The sequence below is a fragment of the Peromyscus californicus genome, unplaced genomic scaffold, assembly GCF_007827085.1.
Source record: "Peromyscus californicus insignis strain IS unplaced genomic scaffold, ASM782708v3 Scaffold_7__1_contigs__length_154581171, whole genome shotgun sequence".
NCBI classification, from domain to species: Eukaryota; Metazoa; Chordata; class Mammalia; order Rodentia; family Cricetidae; genus Peromyscus; species Peromyscus californicus.
Genome location: NW_026294595.1, coordinates 30,009,920 through 30,036,469, shown reverse-complemented (window position 1 = coordinate 30,036,469; position 26,550 = coordinate 30,009,920). Strand labels below are relative to the sequence as shown.

Here is a 26,550-nt window from a genome sequence, read left to right as displayed (position 1 = left end):
GACAGACACGAGTCTGACACTTCCTTCTGCCGCCGAAGCCGCCTTTGGCCAAAGTTCTCCTCTGAAAAGGAGAACAGCTATACACTAGAAGAATCCTGTGTAAGCCATAGAAAACCACTCAGAACTACGTTTGACAAAAACAAACAGCATGATGGAGGCATCACTGCTGTAGAAACCTTATCTCTGTCGCCTGTCTCCCAGCCCAAGCTCAACGCCGGAGCCGGGAGCAGTCTCGATCTGCCAGTGCACTGAGTGTCAGTGGGGGTGAGGAGAAGTCCGAGCACTCTGCGGACCAGCACCTTTCCACGTACAGTGATGGAGGTGCCTTCTTCTCGGCAACCTCAACAGGTACAAGTAGACAGTCAAGATGGGTGTGGCTGTGCACAACAGTAATCCCTGCATCTGGGAGGCTCTGGCGTGGGATTGCAAACCTGGGGCAGCCTGGGCTACATAGAGCCTTTGTCTCAATCAAACAAACAGGACACCAACGAAAACAATGGATGCTGTGGACTGACAGCCATGAGGTCAGCTCACTGATGCTTACTAAGCAATGTTTTAAATTTAAAAGTTCATTGCTTTTCTGAGAAAAGACTAGGATTGTGGAGTTACATGAAGCTACATGTTTAATTTTCATAATTTTACTAGCTCTTCTCTTCACAGGAGTCATTAATTGGAGTAAAATACAACAGTGCTTGGTTGGTAACCACAGATGAGCTGTCTACCACATGCCTTTACAAGCTGTTTCTTTCTTCTTTGCAGCGTACAAACATGTGAAAACCACTGAGCTCCCACAGCAACGGTCATCCTCGGTTGCCACCCAGCAGACGACACTGTCTTCTGTCCCATCCCACCCATCCACAGCCGGAGTAAGTAAAGAGGAATGGACACAAATGACTACATTTGTGTATTTGTTTTTGTTTTCTTTTTCATTCTGATTATAACAAGTATAAATGCATATAAATATATAAATACATCCTGCTGGGTCATAAAAGTTTGCTTATATGTATATGTATTTAGGACTGACCACTTAGTATTAGATAACCAATTACGGGGCTCTTTCCAGACTGATTCTGCGTTATCATTAATTGCCTATAGCTCTTCATGTAGGGGTATGGCCTTGTAAGATTTCTCCCAGTGGTCGAAGTCTTGTTTAGGCAGCCATATTGTTGAGGTTTCATGGCTGCACCTTCCCTCACCTTTATATTAGGTACAATCCTGCAGCAGGCATCCTGGTCCTCGAGCTTCTTTGATGCGGGATAAGAGGTGTACTCATCTGCAGGTATAAGGATAAGTAGAATGCAGTTAAGAGATTATACTGGTTTAGGAAAGTGACAGTAATAGATTCTCCTCTAGGTCCCATTGGGTAGATGGCTAGGTGTAAATACCAGGCATGATTACTCTCCACTGAGCAGGCTGAAGTCCAGGTAGACAGCTGTTGGTTATGGCCAAGATATAAGTGTATTATTGCCTTTTAGGAATAATACCTTGCTGTTCTGGTCATTTTTGTAGTTCATAATCATCACAGCTGGGTAGGTCTGTAGATTTTCTCCTTTGGCAGCTTACATAGCACCTTCAGATATTGAGAGCTAGTCCTTAAGGAGGAGACTTGGAGGTCACATCCAGCTGGATTTCCACAAGTCCTGTGTCTGAAGTGGGTGGTGTCTTCAGCAATAGGCACTTACTTTCAAATTATGAAGAGCAATGAAGGGCAACGAGAATAGCCTATATGGTTTTGGGGACTTCTTGGACTCCTCTACCAACAACTCCAAAGGAGGTTTTCATGCCTAGTACTAGAGTTTTTATTAGTAGTCTATGGCTCTTTGGGATAGCATTACCACTCCACTGACGTCACTTCATTAAAGAAATATAATAATATATGTAATATTGTATTTATTATATTCTATATATGTAATTATAGGTAAACATAAAATGATTCCCTGTGGTTTTCTTTATCCCACCTCCCCTCTCCCCAGCTAAAGCCCTCCCCTCATTTTTCCCATTCCCCCAGTCAGTACCTGTGTCCTGCTGTTCCCCTCTCTAGGGCCCCTTGTCTCCACTTCCCTGGTTTCTGCAGTTATTCCAGAGTACGTGTACACACACACACACACACACACACACACACACACACACACGGAACTAGGATCCATAAATAAAAGAGACCATGTGGCATGTATCTTTCTGGGTGTGGGTTACCTTACTCAGGATAATATGTAGTCTATTCGTTTGCCTGCAAATTTCATGATTTTTTAGCTGAATAGTATACCATTGTGTATATGTACATTTTCATTATCCACTCATCCACTGAAGAATGTTTAGGAATTTGCAGTTCCTGGCTATTGTTGAGTAGAGCAGCAGTGAACGTGGATGAGCAAACATCTGCAGAGCAGGATCATCAGATACTTTGGGCACATGCCAAGGAGTGGTGGAGATGGCTCATATGGTAGATCTATTTATTTTTTTAAATCTATTTTGAGGATTCTCCACACAGATTTCCAGAGTGTCTGTGTATTCTGGATATTAATCTTCTATAAAATGGATAGCTGACTAAGATTCTCTTCCACTCTGTGAGCTTGAACATTTCATTTGCCATGCAGAAACTTTGCAGTTTGATGAGTCCCACTTGTCCATTGTTGGCCTTTACTCCCGGGTAAATGGATCTTACTCGGAAAGTCCTTCCTTTATCTACATTTTGAAGGGCACTGCCTACATTTTATTCTAGCAGTTTCAACATTCATGTTTCATATTGAGGTCTTTGATCCATTTGGAGTTTACTTTTCTGCAGGGTGATAGAGACAGGTCTAATTTTATTCTTCTGTATGGGGACATTCAGTTTTTCCAGCCCCATTTGTTGAAAATGTTGTGTTTTCTCCAATGTGGTTTTTGGTTCTTTGTTCAGATACCAAATGGCTGGAGTTATGTGGACTCATGGTCTGATATTGTTTTGTTTCATTGAGCCACACGTCTATTTTTGTTCCAGTACCACTCTATGTTTATCACTATAGCTCTGTAATAGATCTTGAAACCTAATGGTAGTCCCTCCAAACTTGTTCTTTGTGCTCAGGATTGCTTTGGCTATCTGGGGGTCTTTTGTGGTTTCATATGAAATTTTAAGATCCCCCCGGGAGGCAGGGTTGATTAGGACTGCATTGAAGCTGTAAACAGCTTTCGGTAGGACAACCATTTTCACAGTATTAAATCCTACCAATCCATGAACATGGGAGGCCTTTCCATTTTCTAGCGTCTTCCTCAATCTCTTTCTTCAGTGATTCAAGTTTGTATAGTAGAGGTTTTTCACCCCCTTGGCTAGGTTTACACCAAGATATTTTTTGAGGCTATTGTGAATAGGAATACTTCTGTGATCTCTTTCTCAACCTGCTTGCTGCTGTTGGCTACTGAGCTTTCTGAGTTTGATTGTGTATCCTGGCACTTTGCTAAAAGTGTTGATCATTTCTAGAGGTTTTCTGGTAGAATTTTTGGGATCAAAATAAAGTATCTGCAAATAAACATTGACTCCTTTTCCAACTTGCATCCTGTAATTTCCTTCTCATCTTACAACTGTAGCTAGTGCTTCAAGGCTGGATTTGCCAACTACAGCCTTTTTGAGGTATATTGCCTCCAGTCACACTCCCTAAAGCTTTTATTGGGAAGACATGTTGGATTTTTTTTTTTTTTTTTTGAGACAGGGTTTCTCTGGGTAACAGCAGCCCTGGCTGTCCTGGAACTCAATCTGTAGACCAGGCTGGCCTCGAACTCACAGAGATCCACCTGCCTCTGCCTCCTGAGTGCTGGGATTAAAGGCATGCGCCACCACCGCCCGGCTGTTTTACATTGTTGTATCTTTACCTAGTTTTTGTATTACAGTGATACTGGTTTCATGGAAGGAATATGGAAGTGCCCTTCTCGTTCATATATGTGTGTGTGTGTGTGTATGCGTGTGTGTGTGTGTGTGTGTGTGTGTGTGTGTGTGTGTGTGTGCGCCATGAGTTCTAGATTTTTATAATTACTAGACGTTTACTGATGATTTTAAGCTTCATTACATTTTGGTCAGATAAATGAAATTATTTTAATTGTTCTGAAGTTGGTTTGTAAGAATTGATTGGTCTCAAGATGTGGTCTATTTTAGAGAACCATCCATGGGCTGCTGGGCAGAATGTGTATTTTTTTAGTGTCAGTTGGAATATTCTGTTGATATTAGGCCTATTTGATGTATAAGGGCATTCAATTCAGACTTTTTTGTTTGTTTTTATCCAGATAACCTGTCTCTTGGAGAAAGGAGGGTAGTGAAGTCACCTATTATTACTGAATTGGGAGTTAATCGTCTTTAATTCTAGAAGTACACTTTTTATGAAATTGGGCGTGCCAGAGTTTGGCACAATATATGTTTAGAAACATGATATCTTCTTGGTTAATTGTTCCCTTGATTAGAATGAAGCTTGCAGTCTATTTTGTCAGATACTAGGATACTTCCACCTGCTTGTCTCCTAGCCTTATTTGTTGAAATACTCTTTTCCATCATTTTACTTTAAGGTGGTACCTATGTTTTAAAGCTTCTGGTAGACCACAGAAATATGTCTTTTGTCTCTTAATCCTTTCAGCTTACCCATTTCTCTTGATTAAAGAATTGAAGCCATTTATACCAAATTTGGGGGTGGAGTTGCTCGCTGTCTGTTGTCTTGGTCCTAATTTGCACGTCATTCATTTTGCCCCTGTAGCCTCTCACCTGTGATTATTCTTCAGTCCAAAATACTGCTTCCGATAGTCTCCGTCAGGCTGGCTTGATGGGTCAGTAGGTGTTCACTGAGCAGTCTCTGGCTGTAATATCCGGGAGGTGGAGTTTGTTTTGTACAAGCTGATCAGTTGTCCACAAACCTCGGCAGGACACGTGAGGAAAGCTTTGCCATCAGTCTCAGCCTAGCCCATGTGGGGACTGGCTTTGTCTTGGAGTCATTGGTATGGCCACGCCATGTCAACAATACACTCACTCAGGACTTACTCTAGTGGGACGTCCTCTGATCCCAACAAGCCTCTTTTCGTCATTACACTTTAATGATTTAGTGTATGTATGTAAGCGTTTCTCCTGTACTTACTTATGTGCACATGAATGCAGTTGTAGATGTAACCAACGGTCTTATAAAATAAGAAACACAGAGCCAATTCAGAGAAGAAAGCCAAGAGGTCAGAGCTAAGAGCCTCACCCTTCCTGATTCAGGGATCCTCTCCAGCCAAGAGAGCTCTCCGAAAAAGACCTACTTCCTGTGTGTCTGTCTTTAAAGTCTTCCTGTTCTGCCTTCTCATTGGTTGTAAACCCAAACATGTGACTGCCTCGTCACTGCCTGAATGTACCGCCCTCCAGGTCCTTAAAGGCGTGCGCCACCGCCGCCATGCACTTGCTATGACTCTAATAGCTCTGACCCCCAGACAACTTTATTTATTAACATACAATTAAAATCACATTTCAGTACAAGTAAAATACCACCACATGCAGTGGTCATTCTGGCCACTGGATCTCTTGGAACTGGAGTTAAAGACAGTTGTGAACCACTACTTAGGTACCAGGAGCTGAACCCAGATCCTTCAAAAGAGCAGTTTCAACACTGAGCCCTCTCCAGCAAGAAAAATCATTAGGTAGCTTGAGAGCGTGAATAAGAATGAAACATCTTGCCTGGCAGTGGGTGCATGCTTTTAACCCCCGTATTCAGGAGGCAGAGATAGGCAGATCTCAGTGCATTCGAGGCCAGCCTGGTCTACAAAGCAAGTTCCAGGACAGCTAGGGCTGTTACACAGAGAAACCTTGTTTTGGGGGAAAAAAAAGTGACCCATCTTTTCCTGTTTCCCTGACGGTTCACTCATACATCTCCTTTGGGCAGGTGTTTATTCATAACCTTAGCATCTTAAATAATACTTCTGGTTCCAGGCATAAACTCATCAGCATATGATCTACAATTATTTTATGAGGTTTTTGTTTTTTTATTGTTTTTTGTTGTTGTTTTGTTTTGTTTTTCGAGACAGGGTTTCTCTGTGTAGCTTTGCGCCTTTCCTGGAACTCACTCTGTAGCCCAGGCTGGCCTTGAACTCACAAAGATCCGCCTGCCTCTGCCTCCCGAGTGCTGGGATTAAAGGCGTGTACCACCAACAACCGGCTTTGTTATTGGGTTTTTTTTTGGTGGTAGCTGCACAATCTTTTGTCATTAAATTTATCAAAAAGGTCATATGCTCTTACCAATATATGCTATTTTCCTTGTTTTCATTCCCATGAATAGAAAATCTTCCGTGCCATGTATGACTATATGGCTGCAGATGCAGATGAAGTGTCCTTCAAAGACGGAGATGCTATAGTGAATGCTCAGGCGATTGATGAAGGCTGGATGTATGGCACTGTGCAGAGGACCGGCAGGACCGGCATGCTCCCAGCCAATTACGTGGAAGCTGTTTAAGTACTTCAAGATCTCCATCAGTTTGCAGTATCTGCATCTTGCAGGAAACACTTCAGGAGACTTCAGCGTGTCCATGCTCTCAAGCTGCCTAATGTTTTCACCTATATCAGTATCATTTAATGTATTACCATCTCTTCTGTAGAAACCTGAGTTATTCTCCGTGAAACCAAACATTAATTCATCTGTTCAGTTCTTAAGCTAGACTTACAGATTCATTCTTTTCTAGATTTACACATGAAACTAAAGATAGTAAACATGTAAAAGCTTATTTTGAAAATTACGACTATCAACTCTTCTTTCCGTTTTAAAATAAGTTGAAATTCACAATATAATTTTTAAAAGCTTCTGTAGTGCTTTGTAACCAAGTCCTTCCCAATTATAAAAATGTTTTAACATTATTCTGGACATGCCAAGCAATAACAGAAAAACAGAAGAGAGAACCACCTTTCTCTTGTTTACTAAGTGCTAATGCTTGTGCTTCTAAACTTGTTTCTGTAAGTTATAAAGATGTCAACATAAACTGGTGAGAAACTGGAAATTAATAAAATCTATAGTTCTGCAACAAACTGTTCCTGGGCTAAACTCTAAAGTCCGATTTGAAAAGTTACCTACATTTGGGGCTGCAGCAGTGGATTGGTGGCTAAGGAGCACTGGCTGAGCCAACTTTTGGGGTTGGTATTAATCCATACTATTTCAGCAAACTTCCCTTAAGAGCTCTTAAGAGAGACCTGTGGGATGCAATATTAACTTGAGGGACTCCTGCCGCCTGAATGTAGCAGAAGGACAATATGGGTAAACACTTGTTGTGAAGGAACAAGAGGTAGAAAGAACCAGTAATAACTACCTGACCATTTGTTTTGTTTCCAAAACATCCTTCTGGAAGATTCAAAGACTGTCCCTATAACATGATAGCTACAGTAATACAGTGGTCAGAAGCAGGTTCTTTTAGTTGCTTTTTGTTTTTGGCAGTGCTGGAGATCATGGGTCTTGGGCATGCTAAGCAAGTACCCCCTTTTCCCTCAAGTTTCTTAACATATGCCTCTCGGAGACTCAAGGGGTTGAGTACTCCAGCACAAATCACACACTTGTGAATAAGGGGACAATACCAGGATGTCAGGCGCTGTACTAGATAATGGAAGTCATAGGAATGAGAAAGTTGGGGTTCTCACAGCCCCAAGAAAAGGCATACTGTACCTATGCTGCTTTTCTATGATTGCAAAAAAAAAAAAAAAAAAAAAAAAGTAACTTAAATTAGGGAAGGTTTCTCTGGACTCAACAGTTTTGTGGAGATTTCAGTCTAATTGATCCAGTAAGGGCAAGCAATGGATTCCAATCTGAGTGACCATATGGCCAAAATAAACAAAACCTGAAAGAGTAGAGGAAGATTAGCTGCAGCAGGCAAGGGGTTGCTTGGGAATCTTTGCATAGCTATGTTCTCCCCAAACAAAAGGCGGCTAAGGCATTTATTAAGGAGGCAGGCTATCTCTGTTCGCTTCCTGTTGCTGAGAGAATATTCTGACCAAAAGCAACTGGGAAGGGGGTGTATTTGGTTTCTATTTCCAGGTCACAGTATCCCTGAGAGCAGCACAGAGATCAGGAAAGAATGCTGCTTAATGGGATGTTCCTATAACTTATTCCCCTGTCAAGGAACAGCAACACCTATGGTGAGCTGGGTCCTCCCACATCAATCATGAATCAAAAAAATGCTTACTTACTTAAGGCCCCCTTTTCCCAGTTGACTCTAATTTGTTGAGTCAAGTTGACCAAAAAACCCCCAAACCAAAACAAACAAAACCCAAAAAGACCCACTAACCAGCACAAAGGCCTATGTTTATTTTTAAAAGCTGGACACTTTAGAGAGGGTCCATTCCTGTGTATGCCCAGTTTGCACAATAATGTTTTGGCCCAAAATAAGAGTATACTAAAGATGCATCAGCACAAAATCTACCCCTTCAGCTGTTTCTGCTTAGTCACTAACAAGTCCCATTACCTTTTGGCAAAATAAAACCATCATGACAGGAGTGTATGACAAAGGAAGCCATTTGGTCAGAGTTGGAAATAGAAAAGACCCATTGACCTAAGTAAGCCTCCAGCCCCATCACCTACCAATAGCACCACAGAGACCAAGCCTCAAGCCTCAGTAAGCCTTGGGAAACATTCCAGGCCCAAACCCTAGCAATGCCTAAATTTTCCAGTGATTCTCTCCCACCCAAGTCTCCAAGCTTCACCTCCACTCAGTGAAAATCCAAGTTAAAGTAAGCATCAATCCCCTTTTGCAGTATTGCTCTAGGCCGAACATAACAACTTAATGTAGAGATTACCATGCACAGGCCAGGAAGCCGTGGCAATCAACTGAGCAAACCACACAACAGCTGGATCTGTGGGACTGGTAACTGAGCTGTTGACATTCCCAACTGGGAGGAAGGGAAATGTCCTGAAACCGTCCTGGGATTGCCAGAACTGCAAGGGATTTGGGAAGATAGAGTATCCAGGAAGTGGAAGGTTAACTGAAAGCAAGCTCCATCATGTAGATAGAGTATCCAGGAAGTGGAAGGTTGACTGAAAGCAAGCTCCATCATGTAGTTTCCACGAGGTTGTCATAGGTGATGAGTAGGTGATGGGTGGTACTCTGCAGTGATGCAGCTCCTTTGAGCCCCATCCCCCAACTCCTGTAACCCCTCACCAGTGCTCTAATAAACTCATCGGCTCACTTAGACTTAGGTAAACTTGTACTAACTAGGTCCTATTTGAGGTGAACAGATATTGGGAAAATCAGTTAATACATATGCAGCTATCATTAAATTCTGGTAATACCTAAAATATCTGCATATATTCAGTACAATGAGCTGAGCTAGTTTTTATAATTTCCTAGTCATGTTATAGATTTACCATCGGTAACAGTTGCTAATATAAAGAAATCTCTTAATTCTAGATTTTTCTTAAAATTTTTCAACATATAAGTACATATGTTGAAAAACATTTAGTCTTGCTGGTGTACTTTCCAACCAACCAGGACACTCCTAACTTCAAATCTAGCTGGTGACATTTCACTGTGAATCCCACAAAGGACTCCTAACATTAATCCAAGCTGGCAGTCAACCAGTGCCCTAACTTCCCTTGCACCTTGTCCCATCACCTCCCCACCCCCACCATCTGCTTGTGCTATTTTTACCAGTGTAATACTGGATACTGTGGATCTCCATGACCACAAGCGAGACTACCAGGCTATTTATTCCACCTTGAAATTGTAATAAAAGGGAAAAAATGATCAGAGTTAACACTCATGCCCAATGTGTTGGCACTGTATCATGTCTCACCCTGCCCTATTCATGTTTAGATAAGATTAGCCAAATAGGCCTGCTGTCCTTTCAAGGAAAAGTAAATTTGAACAAAGGGCATACGGAGAACTATGAAGACTGACAGATTTGAGAGATGCTCTGTAAGACAAAAATACCCTTATCTGCCAGGATGTGACCAGGACAGAGGCACAGGAACTTTGTCCTCAGTTCTTGAAAGCACCCAAACTCACACTTTTGAGACAGACTCCAAGCAGAGTCCAAGTTTGCTTTCTACTGTAATAATGCTGTGACCACAGCAACTTGGGGAAGCCAACGCATAAACTCAGGGCAGGAGGAGGCAAAAAACGAAATAGGCCATGGTGGGATGCTGCTTGCTTGGCTTCCTCCTCATGGCTCACTCAGTCCAATTTATTTTTTTTCTCTCTCTCTCTTCAAACTTGGGGTCTGCACTACCCCTGAGGCTGCACCTTCACAAATGGCTTCTGGGCCTCACTGTAGGGAATCCATCCCCGCTACATGATACCAAGCCTCAGCTTCTATGACCCCTTCAACCTTGTAGCTTTCACTCTGCCAAAACTCGTACCTTGTGGGAGACTTACACATTACTGAGCTGCCAGCTCTCCTCCCTCTGCCAGCTGCCTCCCTGGAGCCCTAAGGACCACAGCTTCTAGGCGCTGAACCTGAGAAAATACTTCCCTCAATGATGCTGGTCTTTTCTTAACTGTTTCTCAACTCCAGCTAACCAACATCAACGATCTCTGTAAAACCAAGGTTTCACCTCAGTGGTGCTGGTCTCTAGTTAAGCACAGCTGATCCTTCAGTCCTACCTAACCAGAAACCAGATTCTTAAAATACCACTCAAATGAGTAATTTGAGGGACTCAAACTTCCCTGAAACTTCACAAACAGGGCTTCCGTCGTTTGCATTTCTATTAACATTCCTACCTCCCAAGTGGCCACAGAACAGCTTTGAATACTCAATGGCTTTCCTATTGAACAGTTCCAAACACTTCAATAATCTCCCCTATGGGGAAACATATCCAGGTCTGTTACAGAAATACCCCAAGCTCCTGCTACCAATTTCTGTACTAGTCAGATTTCTTATTGTTGTGATAAACACATGACTACAAACAACTTGGGAAGGAAAGGATTTATTTGGCTTATATACAATGATGGTTTGAATAAGATGTTCCCAATAAAGCTTGGGTGTTTGAATAGTCTGGCAGCTGTTGGTAAGGATTAGGACTTGTCTTATTGGAGGTGTGTCACTAGATGCTGGCCTAAGGTTTCAAAGACCTCCCTCCATTCTCTGTGTGTGATGATATATTTGTAATCTAAGAAATAAAGCTTGCCTGAAGATCAGAGGACAGAGCCAGCCAAGGTCAGGCAGTGGTGGCACACACCTTTAATCCTAGCACTCAGGAGGCAGAGATCCATCATCTCTATAAATTCAAGGACACACTGGGATACAGACTAATCTAGTCTAAAAAAAGAGCTGAGCCAGGTAGTAGTGGCACACACCTTTAATCCCAGCACTAGGAAAGTTGAGACAGGAACTAACTCTCTTGCCGAGGCTCTTGCAGGCTGAGGAGTTGATGAGGTGAGAGGTGGTGGCTGTGGCTTGCTCTGCCTGCTTCTCAGATCTTTCAACTTTCACCCTGCTTTCTGACTCTGGGTTTTTATTATAAGACCATTTAGGATTCGAGCAACACCAGTGCACTTTGCTTCCTGTTTATGGATCAGGAGGTGAGTTCTCAACCTGCCTGCTTGCCGCTATGTTCTCCACGATGATGGTGATGGACATCAATGCCTCTACAATTGTAAACTCCACTTAAGCCTCTTTAAGTTGCCTTGGTTATAATATTTTATCATATCATAGCAACAGAAAAGTAACTGATACACATGCCGTGATCAGTTTTCTTCAGCCATCACTGAAGAAAACCAAGGGAGGAACTCAAGCAAAGCAGAACTTGAAAGCAGGAACTGGAGCAGAGACCACCATGAAGAACTCTACTTATTGGCCTGCTCCTCATAGTTTGATCTGCCTGTCTTGCATGTGACCAGGGACCACGTGCCCAAGGGTGGTAAAACCCAAAGTAGGCTGGGCCTCCCACCTCAATCATTAACCAAGAAAATGCCCCCACTGACTTGCCTGCAGGCCAAACGGATATGAGTATTTTACCAGTGTCCAAACTAACTGGCACATTAATGAATGCAGTATTACACAACATCTTCTCTCACTATTTAATAACTACAGATTTAGAAGTTCATGGAACCCACGAAACAGAATAAACCAGAAACTTTATTAAGGCAATCCTGAGAAATGGGGGAGGGGCAAGAGAGGATCGTATTATCCTTACTCAGATCTCAAACCACAGATGTTAAATCAAGAAACAAAAGTAAACACTAGAAATTATTTTATACTTTTATTTTAAATAAAAGTACATTTTAATAGCCAGTCTCAAATGGCAAAATATTACAGCCAACTCTCAATGACTCATGAGAAGTTTTACTACATGAAACAAAGACTCAACAAGTAAGCAGGCCTGCTACTTCCAAGACTGTTAATAACACCCCAACCTCACAGAATAGTGCCCTTATTTCTCATCTGCTAGTGTAGCTAAAAATGGAATTAATAGGTATTTGTTAAATTTTAATTTAAAATTAGAAAAACTCATCAAATATACTTTGAATGTAAAACTGAACTTTCACCAAGGGCAGCAAAATATCAACAACTGACTGGTTTGAATTCTGTTAGGGCTATCCACAAAAAGAGTGTTTACAATGGACTGAAAGCAACTGCTAACATAACCAACACTGGAAGCAAGCTGCCAAATCCCACATTATTTCATAGGTAGAACTTATTAGTGCCACCTGCTCCTCCCTCGGACCAAAGCTCCCTGATAGCAGGGCAAGCACATGACATGCTTAATAGTTCAAGAACAGTGTACTCAGAACTCGAGAAGAGTATACTGAGGAACTAGTTGTTTCATAGTACATGAGTATACTATGAACAGCAGTAAAGCAATCGCAATCAGACTCTTAGAAATGAAAACTATGGTGGTTCATAGAAAAGTTGTCCAAACTGACCACATAACAAATATGAATAAAACTGTTCTCTGTAACAAGGACTGACAAAGTCTTAAATGAAGAGGCAAACACTGCCATGCAGTGGGGGTGCACACCTTTAATCCCAGCACTCCGAGAGGCAGAGGAGTGAATTCAAGGCCAGACTGGTCTACAAAATCTACAAAGGTGGGTCCAAGCCAGGGCTGTTAAGAGAAACTGTCTCGAAAAGCCAAAAAACCAAAAATAGGCAAATATTTGAGGATTGTATGTAGGCCTGTCTCAGATAAATTAACAGTCATCAAAATAGGAAAGCAGCCAAACACAGACTGACTGCCACAACACAACTATTTCTGGATAAGATAGGATGTCCTATTTTTCATCTGCTTCAAAGAATTTTTGAAAAAAATTCTTCTCAATGATTTTAAAACAAAGAACAGGAAGTGGGGCTGGGAAGATGGCTCAGTGGCTAAGAGCACTGGCTACTCTTCTAGAGGATCCAGGTTCAATTTCCAGCACCCACATGGCAGCTCAGAACCATCTAGAAGATCTGATGGCCCCTCTTCTGGCCTCTGGAGATACTACATGCATATGGTGCACAGACATAAATGCAGGCAAAACACCAACATACAAAAATAGTTAAAAACAAAAACAAAAACTGGAGGGAAGACAGTTTGCTCTGTGCCATGACTAGAATACCCTGCTGTACTTTGGTTTCTATCAATTCGTTTCTTAGAGAATCCTTAGTCTATAAAGAAAATGTTTTAGATACTTCTTATTCAATTATTCACAGAGGTAATTTTAATGATCTATTTGTTTCATGACATTATATTGAACATCCTAGGAATGTATCTTTTAAGAACCAAGGCTTCCTTTTAGCAGACCTTTACAGCTGGGAGTGTAGGCAAAGTACTGAATGAATGTTCTGTTAACATTTGGTGAAAACAGGGTCTTTCGGAGCCTTGAACTCTCGCTCCTCCCATCTCTTCCTTCCAAGGCTAAAATTATAGACACAAGCCACCACATACCCTTGATTATGTATTTTAAAATATAGTCACTCATGCTGCTCGTGCAAACCAACTCCAGTACTGTTTTATGATAGAAAAGCTCTCGGGAACCAATGGCTATTTTCAAAATACAGGACTGTTTGTCCTTACACCAAATGGCTCTATCATCAAACTTTTGGCTGAGTATGGTGATACACAGTTAAAGCCTACACTGAGAAGTTGGGAGGCCAGTGTGGTCTACCTAAGGAGCCAAGTCTACAACAAAACACTGTCTCAAATGGTTTTTTTGGTTGAGGTAGGAGGATTGCCCTGAGTTTGAGGCCAGCCCTGGCACTGAAGTAAAACTATCTCAAAAACAAATTCACCTGTTTTCCTCTCCTCACTGCATCACTTCCTGTGAATTAGTAAGCATATATTTGATGTTTAAAAGTTGGTTTTATACTCAATTGTAAACCAGCAAAGAAAACATTTCTTCTGCTACAACTGAAGCATAAAAGTTCCGTGGGAGAGGCTGTTCTTTTTGACAGCAGCAGTTTAAAATGTCGCCTGAATTTTCAAATCACATTAAGGCCTTATATTTTATACCACAGGTACTTTCCAGGAATGTAAACATCTACAACATAGGTTATGTCAGCATTTAATTGAAGAAAGATTTTAGTATATATAGAAAAAAATGTAACAAAATTGTACCATTTCCCATCTATTCCAAGAACTCAGTGGACTCACATAGATTCTGTAGGGAGCACTTTAACAAAATAACTACAGATCTGAAATTTGAAAGACATGGACTTTAATGGATGCTTCCAAAGAGCAAATATAAAGCCAGGAACATAACAGAGAGAACCATTAACTGAGTGATCAAAAACTGCAAAATCAATTAACATGCCTATAATCAAAACATTTGGGAGGCTAAAGGAAGTGTTGCTATGGGTTTGAGACTAATTGGTCTACAAAGGGAGTTCCAGGCCAGCCTAAATTAGTTATGATAATAAATGCAGGCTTCTGCCCCCAATCAAGTGTCACCCCCAAAATGCCCACAATTGCAGTTCTATAGCCTGCTGACATGGCTGACCAACTGGCTCAAGTCAACCTTAATAATGAAATGAACCCCGAGCCTTAGTCAAAGCTGAAAGCAAGGCCAGTAAGGGGCAGTGTTATCTAATACTTCCACTGACTTCAGAACCAGCATTTTATTTTCAAATTCTTACCTTAAACCAAATAAAATCCTCCAATTAATATTTATAAAACATAACCTTGATTTATATATTTTAAGACCCTAATTTCCCCCAGTTTTATGGGTTTTAAAACAGGTTTTTATTCTGTACACCAGGTTGGACTTAGCACAAAGCAATTATCTGCCTCAGCCTCCCAAGTATTGCAATTACAGGCACAAGCCACCACGTCCAGTGTCCACCTATTAACATTTTAAATTATTGACATTCTAATGACCCTTAAATATGTAAGTGGATTCTTAGCTACTTTCAAGTTGTACTGAAAAAACAAGAATACAAAGGCAATGTCTCTTATTCAACAACTGTGCTTTTAATCTTTGGATTTAAATTCTATTTAAAAACTGTATTAACCTGATTAAGTGAGCTCATTGCTCACTATTTGAAATGCAAAGACCCTGCAGTATTCAGCAGTAGTTTAACTTGCTGAAACAGAGCAACATCTTCAGTAATAAACTCAGTTTGAACATCAAAATCCACTATGTTCAGACATGAAAAATTAGATGCTTTTCATACCACTTGCTTCTTTTAAAAAATTAAGATGGTTCAGCAGTTAACAACAGCATTTGCTGCCCTTTCAGAAGACATGGGTTTGATTCCCAGGACCCACAGGCTAGCTCACACCTGTCTATAATAACTCTGGTTTTCCCAGGGATCAGATGCCTTCTTCTGGCTGTCATGGGCACCAGGTATGTACATAGTACATATATACACATGCAGGCAAAACACTTATGCACAGGAAATAAGAAATTTTTAAAATTAATTTTATTTGTATGTGTGCACATGTGTGCACTGCACATATAGAGGTCAAAGGACCACTCTCCTACCATGTGGATCTCAGGGCTTAAACTCAAGTCATAATCAGATTTGGTGGAAAGCACATTGTATCTTCTGGGCCACCTAACCAGCTCTTGATTTGTTTCAATACATAAAACAATTAGGGCATCACACTGGAATGTCAATATTTGCTTGTTTTTTTAAATTAAACATTAGAAAAAGTCTGAAGAAGGGGTTTCATGTAAAAGTGAAGCAATACATTGGAGTCAATTCAGAAATATTAATGCTTTTTGCTATTTTAGGAATTAATGTGGAAATCTGCTCAAAAAAAGTTAAGCCAAGAATACTGAAAGTAAACTGACTCAACATTATATTTTCCATAAACTGACCAATGGTACCAACCAATATTTTAAAACACAATTTCCTTGAACTACAACTTAACTCAGATCTGCACTTTTATTAAATTCAGAAACTTCAGCAAATCATCATTTTGGTCACATTTCCTGCTACACTTTGAGCTTCCCTAAGAACTCTGCTGTGCCTACGAGTGAGTAGACAAGGGTTAAGGAATGCAGCTTGTGAAATGAGCACTCCACCCACTCCCCACAAACTCCTGGCTAATCGATACTACTCACTGAATGTTCATGCACACCTCTTAATGCTTAATGTAGCGACTGACAATGCAATCCACCATTATCAATGTTTTTAAAAGACAGTCTTTTCCTCATTAGTTATTGACTTCTAAGTCCTTAAGAGTCCAACAGTTCCAGAATTCTTAAGATGATCTTTGTAGGTAAATATACTTAGATCTAAAAATATCTGTAGTTACTTATGAATGAAAAATGATACCAACTTTATTTACTCGGGGCAGCAGGGGAGGGTGTCTCTGCTTAAAAAAAAAAAAAAAAAAAGGTCCAAACCTTAAACTACAAACAGTTGGAATGTCTAAGCAGAGATTGAACTGAATTTGAAACTAAGATCACCCATTGATTTTATTAAAAAAAAAAAAAAAAAAACCACAAGCAAGATATATCCTTTGGGAAAACATACAATACAGCCAGGCATGGTAACAAACACCTGTAATCCCAGAACTCTGGAGGCAGAGGCAGGAGGACCATAGAAGTTCAAGGCTAGCCTGGGCTACACAGAGACCATATCTCCAAAAAACAAACAAACAAAAACAAAAAACAAAAACCACAACCCACAGATGAAACAAATATATGAAGTTAGGCACTAACTATTTGGTAAAATTTACAAACGGTTTAATTATATATCCTATTTTTTTTTAACTAGACAAAACATACATATAAAAAGGGCAATTTCAAATTTCTTCCAAGTTTAGTTTTCAACATATGTGATTAAACCAGGTATCTCTATGTCTTATAGTACAATCTGCAATGAAAATATCCAGGCTAACTCTCCATTAAGAAGAAACATAGGCACATTTTCTAGTGGCTTGGGATCCTCTTCCAAAACCAAAAGAAAAAGAAAAAAAAAAAAAAAAAGTAGTGGCATGTAATATTTTTTGGTTCTAATAATTTTAAGTATTCTGGACACTTTAGAAAATAAACTCATGTTTTAACTAAATACAAAACTATCTGTTGCTTTATTTGTAGATACAGACTCCTACAAATATCCACAGTACGTCATGAAGTATTTTTAATATCCATATGGATATTTTGATATTAAATATATACAAAAGTTTCTATTAAACAAAACAATGGTATTCACATGAAGCTGCAGAAACTCGTGCAATTAATGAAGGCTGAACTTTATAAATTAAAAAAACCACTGTCTTTTATACATAATGTACAAACAGTCATGCATGTAAGAGTGAACACTATACCTCATAAGAGCACATTTTCACAGGCAAATGCTGCTGCACAAATATTTGCCAATGCCAAATGAATGGAATGTTAGCAATTAAGCATTAATTTTAACTCACAACAAATTGAAACTTGGTATTTCTCTCAAAGGTTTTCTACAGGTATTACCTGAAAGAAATGCTCTCATTCCTTTGCATCTCAGTACAGGTGTTTCACCAAGCACAACAAATATAAATATTTTGAAAAAGTATAAACACCTTTATCAGTTCAAGTGTAAATAAAACTTTTCTATCTTACTTAAAATATTTGTATTATGAGCTACACCAAAATATGCATGAGTTAAAGTATGAAAAAAAAAAGTATGTATATCTCATTTGCTTTCAAGTTTCAGTAACATTTAAATTTCTTAAAAAAACTATGTATACTGGCCAAGAAAATACAGTAGGGAATATCTTTACTAATGAATTTATAAAACTGATCTAATAATTCATTGTCTTTCAGGATTTGATATCTTATCAACTCTTCAAAGTTTCCTCTTTAAATGGTGCAGTGCAGGTATTTCTAAAAGCCAAAAAATAAAATCTGGTGGTGAAAAAACTTTACATTTCTCTTAAAATACTAAGAATTTTCATGGACTGGTGATCTCCAACGTGACTGTAGATTTCTTATTATAGAGTTTGCCATGGTACCAAGTTTCTCATGCATTTCAAATAGCTGGCTTCCAGAGTAACTGTACAGATCTTCTGAATCCAGTTGAAGAGCAAGAGCACTAATTTGTGCCACCAGATTTTTAGACAATGGGGTATCCACGGTTACAGGATCAATCAAATCTAGGAGAAAAACAAAATGCCACATTAAATTGCCACCAGTTTTTAAAAAATAATCTGTATGTATCTCCAATCAAAATGAAAAGGAGAGAAAATAGGCTAAGGTACACTTGCTCAAGAAAACAAAATTCCAGAAAAAAATCTACCACATCGTATTATTCTGTACATGATATAACTGAACAAAATTTCAACATCCTTATCTACATCTAGATGGACTAGAAAACTGACACAATAATTAGAGAAAACCAACTAGACACACTAAAATTAAATAGGGTTTTCCCCCATGTACTTAGAATGGGGGGATAAGGCACAATTTGGTGAATTAACAATCGTAGTCAAAGTAAAACAAAGTATTGGGCTGAAGAGATGTCTCAGAGCTTAAAAGCCTGTTCTTCCAGAGGACCAGTATTCTTCCTGCATCCACATGGCAAATTACAATTGTCTCTAATTCTAGTTCCAGGGGATCCAAAGCATATAAATACATGCAAGGCAAAACGTGTATATACTAAAAATAAACATTAAAATTTTTCTTTACTGTAAAAGTGTGAAGAAAGTTAAGTTTTTTTCAAGAAAGTTTGTCTTCCAAAAAAAACTATTATGCGTGGCTAGCATACCTGAGGCAAGCCTTTCTTCGTCAGTTGAGAGGGGCTTGCTTTCTACTCCATTTACTGCTTTCTCAGAAATATCAAAAACTGGAATCTCTTCAAGTCCACGAGATTTCATCTTGATTAAAAATTTACAAACAGTAACAAAGAGAAATAACAAAACTTATTTTTAACTGGAATGACACGAAATGTCCACAGTGTATAATCAACTCAGTTAATACTGTTTAAAAAACCCACTACTACTAACTACACAAAAATAGTATCACAGCAGGTATGGTGGAGCAATTCTGTAATCCCAGCAGTCTGGAAACAAATGCAGGTGGATTGGTAAGTTAGAGGTCAGCCTGGTCTCTATGAGTTCCAGGCCAACCAGGGATATATAGTGAGCCTTGACCCAAAGTGTTTCCTTAAAGAGCATAAAAACTTATAATACATAATTTCCTAGGAAACATAGTAACAGTAGCTGATAAAATTAATTACCCAAGTTCTGAAATGTAGAAAAGGCTACTCTTAGCACAGTGGTTATCTTTTATTTTCAAAGCTTCAAACAGCTCACTGGCAGAGCACTGTCCAGCATGAATGAGGTCCTGGTCAAGGGCCAAATCCAGAATAAACTCTAGGTTTCATGGACCACTGCTCACAGAAATTACTGTTTAAAAAGTTGTCATGGCCCGGTGGTGGTGGTGGTGGTGGCGCACGCCTTTAATCCCAGCACTCGGGAGGCAGAGCCAGGAGGTTCTCTGTGAGTGAGGCCAGCCTGGGCTACAGAGTGAGTTCCAGGAAAGGCGCAAAGCTACACAGAGAAACCCTGTCTCAAAAAAAAAAAAAAAAGTTGTCATGACAACAATCCCATTCAATGGCACAAACAAAACGAAAACACGGTCACATAAAAACTTGGATACGGGCCGGGCGGTGGTGGCGCATGCCTTTAATCCCAGCACTCGGGAGGCAGAGGCAGGCGGATCTTTGTAAGTTCGAGGCCAGCCTGGTCTACAGAGCGAGATCCAGGAAAGGCGCAAAGCTACACCGAGAAACCCTGTCTCGAAAAACCAAAAAAAAGAAAAAAAAAACTTGGATACGGATAACAGTAGAAGGGTTTCTTAAGAAAACCAAAGGAGAAAAGCAAACCATAAGCTCATCAGTTGAGTAATAGATTAAAAAAAAAAAATATGGTATATCCATGGAATACTGTTCAGCCATAGAGTTAGATTCTAACATATTATAGTAATAATAATAAAACTAGAAACCTAAGTTTAAGCAAAGACATTAACAACCAGAGCTTGTGGTGTTTCAATATTTAAGTATGTCCAGACTAGGTAAGCCTATAGAAAAAGCATATGCAGTGGGTGCCTAGGAATAAGGGATGGAAACGAAGCATGACAGATAATAAGTTCACTCCCTTCTGACCTCTATAGGGTTCTGGTTCTGCAGGCACATGGTACATATGGACACATGCCCACATACACATACACACAAATTAAAAAAAAAAAAAAAAAACTTTTGGAAAGAGAAAATATTTCAAAAATTCTACCTGTGAGACTGCAAATTAACAGTATAGATTCTGGGTTTTGGTTGCTTTTATATAATTAACATGTCAACAAAATGTTTTCAAGTATCAGAAATAAAAAAAAAAAATATCAAGTAGTTTCAAGAATACAGTACACATAGTACACACCCAAAGAGGTGGCAAACCACACTTTGAGGAAACCTAATAGACAGTGACCCTTAAATAGTTATAGTTATATAGTTTTAATTTATCCACAATTCTAATACTATCAATGAATAAGTCATGACCCCTCATATTACGTATAAATAAATACTTTCTGCCAAGTAAAATTTTCGTGGGGGGTGGGGGGTTAGAATCTAAAATCTGTCCTAAGCTACATATATACATTAAAAAGAAATTTATGTATAAATCTGCAATAATCTTAGACACATTTAGATTTGAGAACCTAGGTTTCAGGAATACCTAAATAGTCATGGAACAACCAGTTGGTAGAAATGAAAAAGGAGAAAAAGATAACAGATTCTGAAAAATAAAATTTAAAAGTGAATCGAGGGTATAGTACATAAAAACAGAACTAAATAAAGGAACAATCTTCCCAGTGAGATACAGAAGGGCTTTTAAACAATAGTCTAAATGCAAGCTTTTATTACTGTTCGTAGAGCACTTTTTGCCAGGGGTTTTTTCCCCCTTTCTTTTTTTAAGGCAAGGTCTTGCTCTGTGGCCCAGACTGCACTTAAGAAGTGTCGATCCAAATGTCTCTACTTCCTAAATACTGAGATGCATGACACCATTCCCAGCTGGATCACTTATTAAAATACGACTCTTGGGCTGGAGAGAGAGTTCACAAGTTAAGAGCACTGGCTGTTTTTCCAGAGAACCTGGGTTTGTTTCTCAGCACCCACAGGGCTGCTCACAAACATCCAAACACCTGTAACTCCAGTTCCAAGGGATCTGATGCCCTCTTCTGCAGGCTTCTATAAGCACTGCACACATATGGTACATAGATAGACACTCAGACAAAACATTCAAATAACAAGATTTTACCTGTTGCTCATGGTACACTCTGAGAGCCTTTTTTACATTAAACACCTTTGGAGAGCGAATAGGAAGAGTTTTTATTTCAGATGCTGTAAGAGTACTCAAATCACCAATTGTCTTTATGTTCTTGGCTCTGATAAGCTGTCCTAGACCTCTTGCCCTTTTGACGAGAAACAAGAGAAAACAGTTATGCTTTGACTGCTAACTAACCATCTGTGAGCACTTGTGCACTTCAACTCAAAAGAGTTTGTTTATACAGTCTACCTCGCCCACACAATGTGGTGGGCAAACATCTGGGGGACTTAAACTTGAATCCTATGTGTACCTAGCTTCAGAAATCATGGAAATCTAGAATTCTGTTTTCTGCACTTTAGTAACAGCATAGACGTGTTCTTACTGTTGCATTTATACAGAGACAGGCACAACAGGGATGGGAAACTCATCTTCACATCAGCTTTCTGTCTGTCTATGGCTCAGGTCCTTTTTTTTTTAACCTATCCTATCCTAGACCCTTTTTAATGTGACTTCCTTCTAACTTCTATGTGCATGTCTGACACAATTCTTAAGAGGCATAGAGACAAAGTATTACTGGGAAATTATGCCATGGTTCATCAGGCTATTAATTAAAGAAATTATCTCGTTTCACAAGCATGTTATATGCAACAATTCTCTTAAGATTTGGCAGTCCGAGGCTGGAGAGAGAGCTCAGTGGTTAAGAGCACTTGTTGCACTTCCAGAGGATCCAGATTCAATTTCCATTATCCATGTGGCAGCTCACTGGACTGAATCTAGTTCCAAGGGATGGAATACCCTCTTCAAGCCTATAGGGGTACCAGGATCACATAGTGTACAGACATACATGCAGGTAAAACACTCATATACATAAATTCAAAAATACATAAATTACATTTCTAAGATTTATAACAAACAAGATTCAATTGAAGCACAAAGAAAAGACCCTCAATAAGGTCTCTCTATGTGAATCTACATGACAATTTATTTAAGCTATGCAATTTTCATGAACTAATCTTCCCAGGATTCTACTTTACTTCTATTCCTCAGAGGGTTTGCAATAGGACAAAACAAGGTATGGATTTAAAAAGATGCAAACACCTGAAAAGCTTGACCATTACAACATCCTTCTAAGCCAGGCTTGTTAATTCAACCCCGAAATACCAGTTAGTGTGGATAAAGGGATCAGAGGATCCAAAATCCAAGGACTCTGAGACACAGAACCCATGTGTGAAGCATGGGGTTCCTACAGGTAAAGCTCGATTTTATTTTTGTGCCCCTCCACATTGTAAGTCTAGAAAATTTAATCCCTGTGAGTCAACAATCCACATTGTTGTGACAAACAGCTCTGGCTGACCTCAAACTTGCTGTGTAGCAGAAGATGCCCTTGAGCTGGTCCTTAAGGATCACACACACAGAGCTCAGGATCATCTCAAGCTCACTGTGTAGCCAAGAATGCTCTTGAACTTGCCCTAAAGTTGCTGCACCAGCACTTCTGGCTTATGTAGTACTGAGGACAGAACCTGTATCTTCATTAATGCTAAGCAAGCACTCTACCAATGGACATTCGACCCTAACCCCATATTACTCCCATCATTACTCCAGAAAACTGAAACTTCAACTTAAGCAGGCCATGAACTGGTGATCCCCCAGCCTCAGTTTTCTTAGGAGCTGGATACCCTCCTCAAAACTGGGAAATGTTAGCAAAACTATGCCACAAAATAAAGTTGAAATACAAACAAACAAAATCCCTGCACCTCAGAGTATGAATTACGATTATAACTTAACCACTTACCACATGTTTGATGTAATTTGAGGTAAAATGATGTCGACTGATGCCGCACAGTTTACCAAAGCTGGGTAAACACTCTCTGTTGTTGGGGATAGCATGGATTCTTTGGCCATTTCTGTAATCTTAAAATAAATTTCAAAAGCCATTAAGTAGAGGTTGCAGGACTGAACATTAAAGTATAAAGTTACATAAAAACTAAAGCACTTCTTACTAAACACTTCTTTGAGCTCTTAAACTTAGAGCTCTGTGATCCTGGGGACAGAAATCCTTTGGCTGAAGTGGTATTATGCTAGATAGAAGAAAGTGGAGAAAAAAAACAAAACAAAACTCAGAACCCCAGACAACTATAGTGTTACAATTTAAATTGTACAACTAAAATTGTGCTCACCTTTGTAAAATTTTAGGAAATAAAAATGGAACAGGATAAATTAATGATTTACCTGTGGGATAGCTGATTGGCTTTAGCCCTCTCTATGAAAAGCAAACATCAAAGCAAAAGAAGTCTGTTCCTTAATCTTCAAATATTTTAAAGTATATTTTAAAGTCCATAGCTTACCTTAGAGTGTGAAGTAGGTGAAGTTTTAACACTTTTTATTATGGGAGAGCTATTTGAAGAATGTGACCTAACAACTGAGCAGCGCCTATCAATGTCATCTGCCAATCCTGCTTGGTATATTGGGTCTGCAAACGAGACACGTCTAACCTGAAAGCACAGGACAAGTTTTCATTAAGAAGACAACACCCTACCTAATGTGTTGACTTTGTGCAAAAGCAAGACAGTGTTCCCAAACTTATTTCACTAGCAGCCTCATGCACAGTTGTTCCATCTTTCAGCTATTGCTTAATACTGCAGCTCATTCTAATTATATCCTCCAGTATCTCTGCAGTAATAGAAACTTTAAACAAACTTTTAAGTTAACAATATTCAATATGCAGAGTGTGATGTATAATCCCAGCACCCAGGAGGCAAAGGCAGGTAGATTTCTTGAGTCTGAGGCCAACCTGGTCTACATAGTGAGAGCCTGTCTAAAAACAAAATATAGGAATAGTGTGGGTACTCATGTAATCCCAATAATCACCGAGGCAGGAGATTTCCAAATTGAAGCTTGTCTGGGGTTACATAGTGAGACCTCTGCCTCAAAAACCCGAAATAAGGGCTAAAGAGAAAGATTAGTGGTTTAAAGTACTAGCTGTATAATTATGACAGCTAGAGTTCAAATCCTAGCACCAACATTAACAAGCCAGTTCTACAAAAGTCTGTAACTCTAGCTCCAAGGGTTCTGATTCACCCTCTTCTGGCCTAACCAGGAGCACTGGCTTGTGCATCCACTAACATATACACGTTGTGGAATATTCCTTTACACTGCGTTAAGAGGTGCCACTGTGAATGGTTTAATAAAAAGCTAAATGGCCAATAGCTAGCCAGGAGGTATAGGCGGGACTTCTGGACAAGGGAGAGCTCTAGGAAGAAGAAAGGAGAGTTACCAGTCAGACACAGAATAATCAGGATGAGTGTAATGGAGATGAAGTAATGAGCGCATGGAAGAACATAGAATTAAAAATATGGATTAATCTAAGTTTTGAAACAAGCCTAAGCTAAGGCCAAGCTTTCATTAAATTAGTAAGAATCTTGTATAATTTGATTTCGGTTAGCCAATGGGTTTATATAGACTATAGACAGTAATACTGGTTTCTGGTATATCTTATTAATCATTGTCCTAAACTTGTGTGTGTGTGTGTGTGTGTGTGTGTGTGTGTGTGTGTGTGTGTACAGACGTGTGCATGTGGAAGTCAAAGGACAACTTTGAAGGGAAGGGGGTTGTTCCTCAGGTGTTGTACAACTTGTTTTTGTGAAATGGCGTGTCTCATTGGCCTGGAAATCCCTTAACAGACTGAGCTTTCTGAGCCGCAGACCCCAGGGATATGCTTGTCTCTACCTCCCCAACACTGGAATTCTTATTAGCACATGCCCCCAAGCTCAGGATTTCCATCTTAAATGTGGGCTCTGGGAATTGAACGGAGGTCCTCATGCTTGCTTTGCAAGCACTTTACTAACTATGCTACTTACCTGGCCCCTGCTCTTAAACTCTTTGAAGGCAACAAAAGTATCAGGGCCATAATGTAGCAATTTTAACTATTTTAACCTCACTGTGGCTAATTTGGCTTCTTCTAAAGGTCTATAATATGTCCACATTGAGTTATTAGCTATAAATATATAGCAGAGATATCACTCTATATCATCTAGGATTGATTTTCAAGAATAGGCAACATATAAGTATTTGCCATAAAAATGTTTACCCTGTTTTGCCTTAGACAGACAATAAATCTGCCCTGAGTGGTATCACAAGACTATAATGCTACAAGACTATAACCCTAGCTAGCTGAGGCATGAATGACAGTTCACTGCAGGGTCAGCCTGGACAACATAGAAAGGTTCTCATACCCAAGAAAAGGTAAAAGTAAGTGCGTCCTTGCTGAAGGCAAAGATCAAAGCGCTGTGTTTATATACATACACATGTATATACATTGTACAAAATCAGATCTAATTTCAAAATTAAGTTGTGAAGATCAACATGACATCTTTTTAGAACATGTTTCACTAAGCTGAGGGTATGTTTTATGTTAAGCAGAGGTTGTATCTTTCTTAACTATTCATTCAACACACTGTAAGAGAAAGGCCCAAGAAAGAGCTAAAGTAAAAATTACCCTGATAATCCAATTTTTATGAAACTTCATGAAAGCCTGGGAATCTCTCAGTGACAGAGTGTATGCCATGTGCCAAACATATTCAATGCTGTGCACTGGCTCTCCCAATCTCCAAAATGAACAAAATGAAAAGGGACAGGGGAGAAGCCAGTTGGCAGCATGCTCCTCAGTTAACCCTAGCACTCAAAAAACTAAGGACTAGGGGAGGTAGCTCAGTGGTAAAGTGTGTGTATATATATAAATATGGGGCCCAGGAGTCAGTGTCTTTAACTGGATGGATTAGAGTTGACCTAAGGCATCATGTCCAAGAACTTATAGCCTTTTCGATCAACAGCAATCAGTGCTGCATGGCTTCTTAAATCTGGTTCCACATATTGCATTACAGTCCTAATAGGACCCACCCATTATGCCCACATCAAGTTCTTG

The 26,550-nt window shown here is 39.6% G+C and overlaps 2 protein-coding genes across 6 annotated transcripts in view; one reads left to right on the top strand and one right to left on the bottom strand.

The window, feature by feature from the left end:
* Neb (nebulin) overlaps positions 1-7,003 on the top strand; it is a 176,356-nt gene extending 169,353 nt beyond the window's left edge. Inside the window, 3 exon segments of the mRNA XM_052722611.1 lie at positions 202-348; positions 760-866; positions 6,261-7,003. Coding sequence (XP_052578571.1) covers positions 202-348; positions 760-866; positions 6,261-6,434 — 428 coding nt within the window. The 3' untranslated portion in view covers positions 6,435-7,003.
* A 7,570-nt stretch (positions 7,004-14,573) lies between these two features.
* Positions 14,574-26,550, bottom strand: part of Rif1 (replication timing regulatory factor 1) — a 64,227-nt gene continuing 52,250 nt past the window's right edge. For 4 of the 5 annotated variants that reach the window (XM_052723413.1, XM_052723412.1, XM_052723415.1 and 1 more), the window contains 6 exons: positions 23,975-24,121; positions 23,630-23,707; positions 23,422-23,540; positions 21,621-21,774; positions 19,079-19,187; positions 14,574-18,467 (listed from right to left, as the gene is read on the bottom strand). In XM_052723413.1, the coding sequence (XP_052579373.1) occupies positions 18,256-18,467; positions 19,079-19,187; positions 21,621-21,774; positions 23,422-23,540; positions 23,630-23,707; positions 23,975-24,121 (819 nt within the window). In that variant the 3' untranslated portion in view covers positions 14,574-18,255. The remainder of the gene's footprint in view (positions 18,468-19,078; positions 19,188-21,620; positions 21,775-23,421; positions 23,541-23,629; positions 23,708-23,974; positions 24,122-26,550) is intronic. The other variant, XM_052723416.1, reaches the window with a different exon arrangement.